Raw genomic sequence first — 12,008 nt, 5'->3', positions numbered from 1 at the left:
TTGCATAACTTTCTCCTATTTTATATGGTAGTTTCAATAAATTAGAGATCACAATCTAACGTGTGATCCAACCGTGTTTTGATTAAATGTAAATGAATATAAACACTCTTTTTTATTATTTGAATGATAAGTTTTGTGTGTTTTATCTCTTCAAACATCCTATCTATTTTTACCTTTTAAGTTAACACTGAAATTGTATTTGGGGAAATAAAAGAAAACAAAAAAAGAGAACTTGAAATTCGAAAGAGAAACAACCATTTTCAAAGAAAGAAAAAGTTGTTAAAAAGTGAACGTTATTAAAATAATATGGTAAAAAATTCTTCTTTTTTTTATTAAAAATTAATAATATTTTAATTACTTTTAATTAGGAATACAATCTTGCTTTTTGAAATATTTGAAGATATAGGATGAAATCCCCATTTTCTTTACTTGTTTAGTTTGGTCAATATGAGTGATTCTTCCTTCCCAGTAAGTCAATTAATCTTTACATCTGTTGTTACGATGATCTTTTGATAACAAAGTAGGAGAAAAAACTATAGATAAATAAACAAAGAAAGAAGAGGCAAATCTCCCCTATTCATATAAAAATAAATTAATGAAGCAAAATACCTTTTTTCTATAATAGAAGATATGTGAAAGACTTCTTTCTATTTAATATCGTTCATCCCTTAATTAGATAAAATCCTTAATTAGATAAAATGATTAAATATATTTTTAATTTCATAACTTTATAAAAATTAAAATTGTTTTTCTTTTAAATTTTGATGTAATTTTTAACTGATAAAATGTATTAATTTAGTTATTTTAATCAAATTTTATTAAATTTGTTTAAAATTTCAAAATACATTTTTTTATCTAATATATCGAATGAAATAAACAACTTAAATTTTATTGTGAAACATTTAAAATTTCAAAAAAATCTAATAAAATTTAGTTAAAAAAATTAAATTTATACACTTTAAAATTAAAAAATTAACTTAAATTAAAGTTTTAAGAGGAAATTAATTTTAATTTTAAAAGTTAAGGAATGAAAATTATATTTAATTATAAATAAAAATAACAGTAGATTGTAACTATTAAGGCTGATAAAATTAAAAAGAAAAAAATAAATTGTCCCAAACTATACAAAAAAAAAAAAGTTGTTTCAAACTGAAAATATAATTTTAATTTTTCTGAATTTTACTAAACTGTTTTTAAACTTTTTCGGAAAAATAAATTGCACCCATTCTTCCAGTCATAGTATGTGTAGCATGGTCTGTTCTCTTCAAATTCCCATGGTAGGTGCTCAAAACAAGGGTTATTACTCGTGCACCCTACTTTTTTCTTCTTGCACCCCATAGAATAAAAAATTCTCAAGTTATCTATGAAGAAGAAGGAAAAAAAGGAATATCCTTTGCAAGTTATCTATGTTTTGGTTCCTTATTGAGATAAAATATCCATGTGAGGAGATGAAGAAGCTGTTGAGAGGAGATGGATGGAGGCGCAGAAGGGCGGAGAGAGAGAAGAAGGAACAATTAGGTTAGGGTTTTTAATATATTTCAATAAAGATTAAAATTGGATTTATCTAATGTTTCTTATGCTACTGCTCATACTGAAAACTTTTATTTTGTAATGACACAAATATATCTAAGTAATGGAGCTAGCAGAGGATACAATGGTATCACAATTAATTTCATGAATGTCTTAAATATATTCTATAAACTAATCTAATCAAATATCCCACTTTCCTAAACTACATGCACATATTGGGCCTGTAAGAGATGGACATAGACATGAAATGATGCAGCTATTTTCATTACAAAAACCAGAAGAAAAATGAAATAATTTGAGAGATGGTTAAGGAAGCACTGTGTATGCATGTGGTGGGGGTTGTGGATAAAAAGGCACAGAATGCCATCATTGATAAAGCCAAGAATTGAGGGATAAATGAGTGAAGAGAGCACTAATAAGAGAAATGGTTGTCATGATTAGTTGTTCAAGGTCAAACATATATATATATATATATATATATATATATATATATATATATATATATACACACACACCCCAGACAGAGCGTGGAGAAGCAGATCATGAAATTCAATCCTTCAACTCCCACCAAAAATTGATGCTGCTATCTCACACCATTTCACACAAACACAAAGGAAAAAGAAAATAGATAATCGTAAGCAAACATGAAAGCAGTGTTGTTGCATAGTAATGACTGATACAAAGTGTGTAGAGACTTCAACCTCCCACGTCCAACAATATTAGTCACATTATGAATCATACATACACACTTTTACCATGCAACTTTTTAACACACTACGTATCTTGTAATTAAGTACTTTGTTTCTTTGCTTTGGATCAACTATCAACACGTTGAAAAGTTGAAAATTTAAGAATGAGTCTAAATTTTATATTGAATAGAAATTGTTTCGAACATAGAGGAGTCGAGCATATTCACAAAACACTCCTTTACACTTTTCTTCCAGTTAGCTTAGGTTATTATGCGTATACTTAGATAAAATCCTTCCTTGTTCACGTCCCAAATCGTTCGGTTGTACCTGTCAAAGATATTTCGACGTTCAAGTCAGTGATTAATTCTATCGGAAGTCATAGTAAATTTTTAAATTTGCGATAAATACAATCACCTACTTTCTTATATTTGACTTCTATTTATAGATTTTAAAATAGACTTATGATTAAGGGACTTCTAATCACGATCCATTGGCTAATAAAGAGTGTTTATCAATAATCTTGATTAGATGATGCTTAATGGTATCAATTACTCATTGCTTTTAGATATTGAGTTGAAGATAATATTAATCTTTTATGTGAATTGAACTCATGTTTAATTGGTGTTGTATATCTTTAATGAATCTTTTCGAAAAAAAACCATTAGTTCTTTGTTAATATTTTACCACAGATCATTTGGAATTCTTGAGGTTTCTGAATTCCACTATTCAGGTTGTTGATTAAGTGTAATGGCTTTTTGCAGAAGGAGGATATTTTTATTATTTTTTCTAATTCGTGATTTTTTTTTTGTACGATTTTAAGACTCCAAATATAATTTTTAATTTGAATTATGATTGATGTTAAGACTTTCACTCCCTAAACTAAATAGAAATGAATATATTCTGTTCATGTCTTTTTTTCATAATGATGAATAGTGTGCTTTACGGAATGTTTATCATACAACTATATTGCAGTTGTTATAATAGAATTGATAGCTTAGACGAGCGTGAATACAGAAAACCAATAATGTTGTAGTAATAGAAACAGTACGAGCTTTGTGCATGTTTGCTGGTAAGCAATGATGAGAGAAAGTAATTTGGTGGACAAACTTGGTCCCCTTGCTTTCATGCTGGACACTTTTGGACCACCAATTTCAATTTTTTTCTTTTTCTCCTGTTATAAACCAACCTTTCTTCCTTTATTCATCTTCCATTCTATCTCATATCTCAATTGGAAACATATCAAAGATAGAGAGCTAGAGTGGTATTTTTGTATCTGTGTCTGTGTTTCTGATGGGGAACAACAGGTTTAAGTTGTCAGATATGATGCCAAATGCTTGGTTTTACAAGCTCAAAGATATGAGCAGATCAAGAAAGAGAAATGGTTCTCATGTAATGAAGAGTAAAGTATCTTCACCAACAACATCTCAAAGGTCGGTGCCAACATATTCACACTATTTCTCCTCTGAGCCGATCAGAGCTGGTAAGCTATACAACACTCCCATTCACACCAGAGACTTGGACATGCCATTCACTGATTCACCTAGAAGGTCATCCAAGAGAAGGACTAGGAGAAAAACCATTTACAAGCCTTCTCCCACTGTTGTTTCTTCGTCTTTCGTACCAACTTCCAACTATGATTCCACCAATCATTGGATCAAATCATACCAAGATCAGTCACCAGATTACGATGTGTCTTCAGTTGAAAGCTCTTCTGAATCTGATCTCCATCAATATGCTTATTCTGAGTCTGAATGTGACAGTTTTTCTGTTCCTGATTTACTTAATGGAATGGCCCCTAATGGCAGCTGCAGAGTTAGCTCTTCCACTAATGACATAATCATTGACATGAACAACGACTCCTTCCTTGGGAACTCTGAAAACCAAGATGGGTTTGATGCAATTTCACAGCTGGGTCTTGCTCCAATATTGACAAAGCCAGTGAAGTTTGATGACAAGATCATTGAAGCCACTGAGTCGAGAAGTTCAACTGAATGGGATGAGCTGCAGGATGATGAGTCTTTCTCAATTGAAATTAACAAAGAGGAAGGCAACAGAACTCAAAGGAGGAGAAAAAGCAGTCACAGAAAGCCCTTCGCTAATTCTTCTGGCATAAGGCTTAGAATCAATTCTCCAAAACTTGCTAGCAGAAAAATTCAAGCCTGTGCAAGAAGGAGTGTGTCATCCACTGCAAGCAGAACCTCAAGGGGCACAGGCTTTCCTGATGGCTTTGCTGTTGTGAAGTCCTCATTCGATCCTCAGAGTGACTTCAGGGAATCAATGGTGGAGATGATTGTGGAGAACAATATCCGAGCATCCAAAGATTTGGAGGACCTACTTGCCTGCTACCTTTCCCTCAATTCAAGTGAATATCATGATCTCATTGTTAAAGCATTTGAGCAAATTTGGTTTGACTTGGCTCAACTTAGAATGTAAATATCTTATTGTTATCCAATTCATGTTTATAGTCTTGTAAATTTGGTATCCTCATATTAACAACATCCTCAAGTTTTGACAACCTGGAATATGCCAGGAAACGTTGAATTTATCTTAAGAATCAATTGAGATTCTTGCTTGGTTTTTGAATTTTCCTATGCAATGTGATAAACATATATCTAGCTGCTGATGCCTAAAAAACACTCGTGGAATTCCCTTTCCATTTCCTTATCAATGTTGTCACTATCTCAGCTGTTTTCGATCTTGCATGTCATCAAATGTAGTAAATGCCCTCTTTGTAACAGATGCAAGCGATGATACAGTCATGGATATATGAAATGCACTAGATCACATAGCAATGATGTTGGCAATTCTGCATCTAGAATAGAAAGATCTTGTAAGAAGATATAGAAATATTGTCTTTAGCCTCCCTTTAATTTTGTTAGAATATATAAGCATTTTAATGTAATAAAAATAATTGTAAAAGTAACGTTTTTTTATCTTCTCATTTATTCCATTCCATATGAGAACAGTTCTAAACTACCGGCAACAATGATCCCTGCTCTAAAACATCATTATTCAACTGCAATCCACCATTATAAAGCTTCAGGATCAAGGGACATATAACTAGCACTGAAGTTATGTTTACATTTGCATATATCTACAATCATGGCTATGAAAATAACGCCATGCTGCATCTAACAACAAATGAGACAAGCAATGGTGATACACCTCCACACCTTTCAAAAATGGGGTCCATCATTATAAAGCTTGTTTCCTTTTCATGAAGCTCATTTTACCATAACTGAATTCTTAAGTAGTAGACAGATAAAAATGTTCAAAGGAAGGATGCCACACTTTGGATCCAAATTGAAGATTCATAATGTTTAGTTTCTCAGTCATAGTTATATAACATCTATTGCCCAAGTGGTTTGAAATCAATCAAGTTATATCATTTTTAAAATGGACAATGATATTTTAACACCATTTTTTGACACTATTTTGACACTGTACACGTGTCAAGCTGTGATTGGACGATTTCAAATTAAAAAAGTTGAGGCAGGGGTATATTTGGAAGAGAAAAACCAAAGTTTGTTTTTTAATTTGAAATCGTCCAACCACATTTTGACACGTGTGCAGTGTCAAAATGGTGTCAAAAAATGGTGTTAAAATTTTATTTTCCTTTTAAAATAGTTACATCAATTAGTTTCATTTTCATCTACAGAACAGAAATAGTACAACACGTTGGACCAGCATTATGAGAAGACTTTCATCCCCAAAAATCATTTATTTTTGCTAAGCACGCTCCATGTACATCTATAAACTTAATCACATTCATCTGAACCTAACTCATCCAAACAGTGCAATTATTTTTGCCTATGCTAGTGGCCAAACTTTAGTATTGACATTTCCTTCGTTGGAAATCTGATAATTAACCCGATATTTAATCAACAAGATAATTTCTCAACCTTATATAACACAAAAGGCTATGCATTCCATTTATTTATTGTTCAATGTTCAAGAGACACATGTAAATGTTTTCATCTCTTATTTTTGTCCCCCTTGCCCCTCCTTGAACAGTTCTCATTCCTAGCAGCAGATACATGATGTGACCTTTTTGTTGTAACATCACAAGGTGCCTGAAATCCAATATTTTCCACAGCACCAACTGTCTTGAACAACCTTCTTTTGTTGACCTCCTCAACCAGTGATCGGTGTAATAGTTGGCTCCTTATATCAATCAATGACCTGTTCCTTGTTAACCTTTGATTGTTCATCATCATCTTACTTTTACTAGTAAAAGGAACCTGTGATCCTGCCATGAATTTACATTGGTTGAAATTGCTCAAGTCTTCGCCAGGGGAAACCTTTTTGCCCTTGCAGTGACTCTTCATGATGGGAAGTTTATCTTTTCTCAAAGAAGGCATATTGTACTGATCCTGATGATCATCCACAGAAGAGTAATTCAGGTTGGAATATGTCCCCTGTGAAGAGCATCGTGAACTGGTATCATCATGTGAATCATCTGCAACAATAGTTTCTCATGTTACTGTAGTTAAACCAACAATAGATTACATATTTTTCAAAAAAACATAAATAATCCTATCCAAAAGAAGCCTGATATTTAATACAGCTATATATAGTTGACCAAAATAAAAAAATCAGCTTTAAAAATTAAGAGGAGTAGATAAAGTCATATATCACAGTTTGAATCACTCTCTGACACGTATTTATGTACATTGTATTTAGGTACAACAACATTTTTAGAGAATTGTTTAGTTTCATAGAAGTAAACTAAAACATTAGTTTACACAAAAATTAAAAGTTAAATATTAGAGAACATAATAGAAAATAACTCCAACAAATTAGCTTCCGTGTAAGCAAATTTTAGCTTTAAGCTTATGAAAAAGTTTTTTCTAAGTAGACTAATTGTGAATTGCTAAAGAGGTCTTTTACTAGTCCAAGACCATCCCATATTCGTAGTCTTGATGAATTCCTGATACATGTAGTTGAATTTTTCCAATTTATAAGAAAAAGTTAATAACATTGTCATGTGAAGATTAGTTCCAACCATAGTAGTCTTAGACTATGGCTATTTGAAGTATCTAACATTTCTTCCTAGTGTGAAGGTGGTCTACAATTCAATATATGGAGCTATTATACAAGACATTCACAATATCAGTAAGGAGAAGGACCAAGTACACATACCATGGAGCCAATAATATCCACTTGATATTTCCTCAGCTTTACTGACAAAATCTGGCATTGATTCTTGGAATGATGAACTTGAAGAGAAGGAGCGAAAATGATGATGAGGTGCATCATTATCATCACAATCATCATCATCTATATAACTGAATGTGTGGAAGGCATCTGAACAGCTAGTTTGCCTCTTCTGAGGTAGCAGAGCAGATATCTCTCTATCAATCATATTTGCAATCTCAAAAGGTTCCCAATCAGAAATCTCCAACTCTTTCACCATCTCAGTTGCAACATCAATAGGGGTGTCATTGAAAATGTCAAAGGGAAAGAATACATTCCTAACAGAACCTGCAGAAACAGGCAGCAAAAAAAATTATTGTTACTTTAATATGATGATGTTTACTTATAAAGTTTAGCTAATAAAAGACTGAAATTCATTAACAAAACATATGCAATTGTTTAAAGGTCAAATGGAAAAAAGCATGTAATTCAGAGTCTTAAGTAACATTAAGAGAAGTTTCCTTAAAATCAACAAACTGGATATTGAATTGAGAAAAAGATTACGAACCATTCTTATCAGAAATTTGTACTTTGAGAAAGATAGTATCATCTTCAGGATTCAGTTTTCCTATCACTTTCATTCCAGTCCTCGGAAGATCATCATTTAATTGTAGTTTCTCCATCTCAGTGGCATTTAAAAATGGCTTCTGAATTGCAAATTTCGTTGTTGATGATGGATCATCAGATGCAAGAAACAGGTCAAGCAACAATTCTTTTGCCGAAGGCCTCTTTTCTGCAGGTAGCAAGCATTTTCCAATAAACCTTTGTGCTTCCATGTCTTCAATCCGGAAAAACGCCATTGGTAGTTTTCCCTGAAATATGAAATATCCTTTCTAAATAAAACAACCAGCTATACATATCTCTAGAAACTTAGACCAGAATTCGAAATTACCGATGTCACTTTCTTGTAGATTTGGGCTGGATTAGAACATTCACTATATGGATATTCCGATGTAAGCATTTCCAACACACACATGCCAAATGAGTACACATCAGCAAGTTCATTGTATTCTTCCTCGTACAACTCTGGTGCCATGAACTCAGGAGTACCTAGCATAAAAGGAGAAAATTTTAAATGACAATGACAAATAATAGTATCTGTTCTATGTGAAGCAGTCCTTGGAGAAAAAGTGAATACCTATGACACTGTGTGCTGATTGGGATCCACGAAGAATTGCAGCAAGTCCCAGGTCACCAATTTTTACTTGTCCAAGATGACCATTAACAAATATGTTATCACATTTAAGGTCCCTGTGGATAACTGGTGGATCATGGCCATGTAGATAAACAAGACCTTGTAAGATTTGGCGAGCCCAATTCTTTATAGCTTGTATGCTGACACGCTCATATTTCTTCCTGTATCTGCATATGCAAGAAAATCATCAATTAATTCTCTAATGAATTCGGTATTCTCCCACCAGAAGTTAAGTACTGATCATTCAAAATACTGAAAATAAATCAGTGCATGAAATGTAAATTGCAACTTTATGTTCTTATATGCTTTTCATATACAGCATAAAGTTACAGCATACATTTATGCTCATGATTGTAATCTCATAATTGTTAAAAGTTCCAATAGCCTCTTTAGTATCAAAAGTAATCCTTGTGATGACTGTTAGTCTTAGGTTGCTCAATTTTGTGATGAACTACATAATGGGACTGAGTAATTGCCTAATTTATAGTTGGAAAGGAAGTTTAGTTACTCTCTAAGTGACCCTGATGTGAACAATTCTGTGATAAAGTTGAAGGCCCTGTTATCAACATCAATCCAAGAAGTGTAGAATCTTATGATGGACTGATGCTTGAGGGTACTGAGGAGATGAACCTCTGAGTAAAGCCTCTGCAAATCTTCAGGAGTGCGAAGGGCCTCGTTGAGTCTGACTTGGTTCCATGCTACCTCAATTCCAAGAACCTCATCAATTGCTTTGTACACAGTCTTCATTGCCCCTTTTCCAAGAACGTCTCCAAACTAATAATCAATAACAAACATCCCATATCAATCATTTATAATTGATAGTACACAGTTTTATAAACAAAGTATTTCCTCTCTATAACTTCATACAAATATGTGATTACCTATGGAAGACTAATAATAACTAAATAGTCCTCACAGATTAAACTTTCATACAAAACTAACCATGTTGGTCAAAGTATGTCTCATCTAAAACAACAAAACCATACTTATTATGCACAAAAACAAGGATTGAAATATATTTTTAACCCTAACATAATAAATGACTAAAGAAATGGAATAACATACAGTGAAAGATAAACAGGGGATTAGAGCTTACCCTGCCATAACGACCAGTTGGGTCGGTTTCCACATAACAATGTTCTGCCATGATCGATAGTTATCTATATGTACTAACTTGACAACAGCCTCTTATATTTGCTGAAACACTATCTCTTACGGGCTGCAGCTTTCTTTGTGCAGAAAATAAGAAAGGGATAGAACAAGATTGTCTTATGGTATTATCCTAGATTCGAGGCTTTCCTTCATGATTTACGTGAGAGAAGACCCCAAAAAATAACCAGAAAAGTGTAGAATAGTCAATGCTCTGCATGATTTTGCCCATGTTGAGAACCGTACATGTTAAGTGGTTATAGTCCTTAGCAACCATTTGATTTTTCTAGTTTCTGTTCTATTTGAAAACCAAAGTTTCAAGGATGAGAAAGTGGGGCAAGGTGTGGGTGATTGGATGGGAGAATAAGGAGGTACTATTTGACAAGGAAAGTGACAGGTTGGTGTCAAAGTACTTCCTTTGGATGCAGGGGACTTGTGGCAGATAAGGGTTGAGCACAGGGTCAGTTTTGGGCATTCACAGGGCACAAAGAATGGTTGGCATAGATAAGGGAATGCACTAAAGCACGGAACTTGAAGAATCTGTGGACCCGCTTTGGTGTAATCATTGGTGAGTAACAGGGGAAGACCAATGAAACAGAGCAAGAAGAGAAAAACAGAGTGGGATAATGCAGAGAGGGAACTATTACAGAGAGGAGATGAAGTTGAGAAGGTGAGAATTTTGGGTGGTTTCAGGCTTTGTAGAGTAAATTTATAATGAACAATGGTTGGTGAAAAACATGTTGTTATAATATTAATGATAATGATAAAGAGAGTAAAACCAGAGGATGAAATGAAGTTAGGATGGAAGTGGGTTTGGTGGTGAAACCCCTTTTGAATAACTTGACAGCATTGTTGCTGTGTTGTTCTGTGTGCCAAAGGGTGGGGTCACTGAGTGGAGAAAGACAACTTGTAAAGTGCTCTGTCAGCAATAAATTTGTCTACTTTTGCTTTTGGATTATATGGCTTCTCTCAATTGATTTTATGTATGTGTATACATATATTAATGTTAGGGTATAATTGTACTTCTATTACCTCTTTTGATCATGTTCAATGATATGAATTTAATTTAATACAAAATTTTATAATGTTTTAATGTTTCTTTAAGTATAATATGTTGCTTTATATTATCATTCAATCAACTTTCTAAGATTGATTTATTGGTGAAAGAGTTAAAAAGGATGTAGAAGATTTTAAATTTTTATCTTGTTATTAAAGTTGTATACACAAAAAAAAGGTATCATGGTTTAATTGTGATAAGTAATTAGTTTTAAAAAATTGTATTCAATATGACATTTAATTGATTATAAATATTTACTTATATATAATGACACTATTTAAAATACACTAAGAATGTTTACTTATTCAAAGTAGTCTTTTAATTATTTTTAGAACTCTTACTTTGTGTTTGATTTTCTTATAAATTTTATTATTAATGCATATTTTTTATTTTATCACATTAATAAAATCATTCATGAACATTTCTATTTCTTTTTCATTTTTATTTTTCACTAGTTTAAGCAGTCACATTTTTACTTTATTCCTCTCCTTTTTTTTTCATTTTTCATTCTCTACTTTTAATTCTTTTATCCAAACACAACTTTAGAAAAAAGAAAACACAAATTTTAGAATCAGAAAAAGAAGTATAAATTATGTATAAATCTAAATGTGAAGTAAATTCTACATAAAATATTTTCTTACAGTATCCATAAATGAAAATCATAGATGTAGGAAATACATAAATAATAATGATACTTAGATAATATTTTTTGAACAATATTTGAATATCATTTACGTATGTCATTTTGTGATTGGTTCAAAATTATTTCACAATCAATAATAATAATCATAAATATTATTATTTATCAATCATAAAATGACACGTAAATAATGTTAAAATATTGTCAAAAAATGTTATCTAAGTATACAGATAAGAAGAATGCAATTTTTGTGTGATGAGAATTGAGAAAGTTAATTTTAGTGAGTGGAATGAGGAATAATATTGCCCCACCAAACCACTATCTCTCCCTACTCCTATTCCCATCATACTTTCATGGTAGGTATGGTGTGTGTCTCTCTGTTATTCATCTTCTCATGTTTTAGTTTGGTGGATTCAGTATGTAAATTGTAATTTAATATAAAACCAAATATCTTTTTCTTTATGTAAAATTAGTAAAAGAAAATTCACATTATCTCTAAAATAGTTTTCTTATATTAAATGACATGTAATGTAATGGGTCTTTTATGGTATT

General features: G+C 32.1%; 2 protein-coding genes across 2 annotated transcripts; one reads left to right on the top strand and one right to left on the bottom strand.

Annotated features, from left to right (window-relative positions):
* The first annotated feature begins 3,162 nt into the window (after nucleotides 1-3,162).
* Nucleotides 3,163-4,693, top strand: LOC106764209 (transcription repressor OFP1). The gene has a single exon (XM_014648452.2). The coding sequence runs from the start codon at nucleotides 3,510-3,512 to the stop codon at nucleotides 4,650-4,652; it is 1,143 nt and encodes a 380-aa protein (XP_014503938.1). The 5' UTR covers nucleotides 3,163-3,509; the 3' UTR covers nucleotides 4,653-4,693.
* Nucleotides 4,694-6,127: 1,434 nt separating this feature from the next.
* LOC106765052 (probable serine/threonine-protein kinase WNK4) lies at nucleotides 6,128-10,532 on the bottom strand. The gene is made up of 7 exons (XM_014649540.2): nucleotides 9,707-10,532; nucleotides 9,119-9,384; nucleotides 8,554-8,777; nucleotides 8,308-8,465; nucleotides 7,924-8,227; nucleotides 7,362-7,703; nucleotides 6,128-6,678 (listed from the first exon to the last, which is right to left on the bottom strand). Exons 1-7 carry the CDS (start codon nucleotides 9,755-9,757, stop codon nucleotides 6,194-6,196), a joined length of 1,830 nt encoding a protein of 609 aa, XP_014505026.1. The 5' UTR covers nucleotides 9,758-10,532; the 3' UTR covers nucleotides 6,128-6,193.
* Between the last annotated feature and the right edge of the window lie 1,476 nt (nucleotides 10,533-12,008).

This window comes from Vigna radiata, chromosome 6, assembly GCF_000741045.1.
Source record: "Vigna radiata var. radiata cultivar VC1973A chromosome 6, Vradiata_ver6, whole genome shotgun sequence".
Lineage (NCBI taxonomy): Eukaryota > Viridiplantae > Streptophyta > Magnoliopsida > Fabales > Fabaceae > Vigna > Vigna radiata.
The sequence above is the reverse complement of the archived record's forward strand: the minus strand, read 5'-3'. Positions and strand labels throughout refer to the sequence as shown.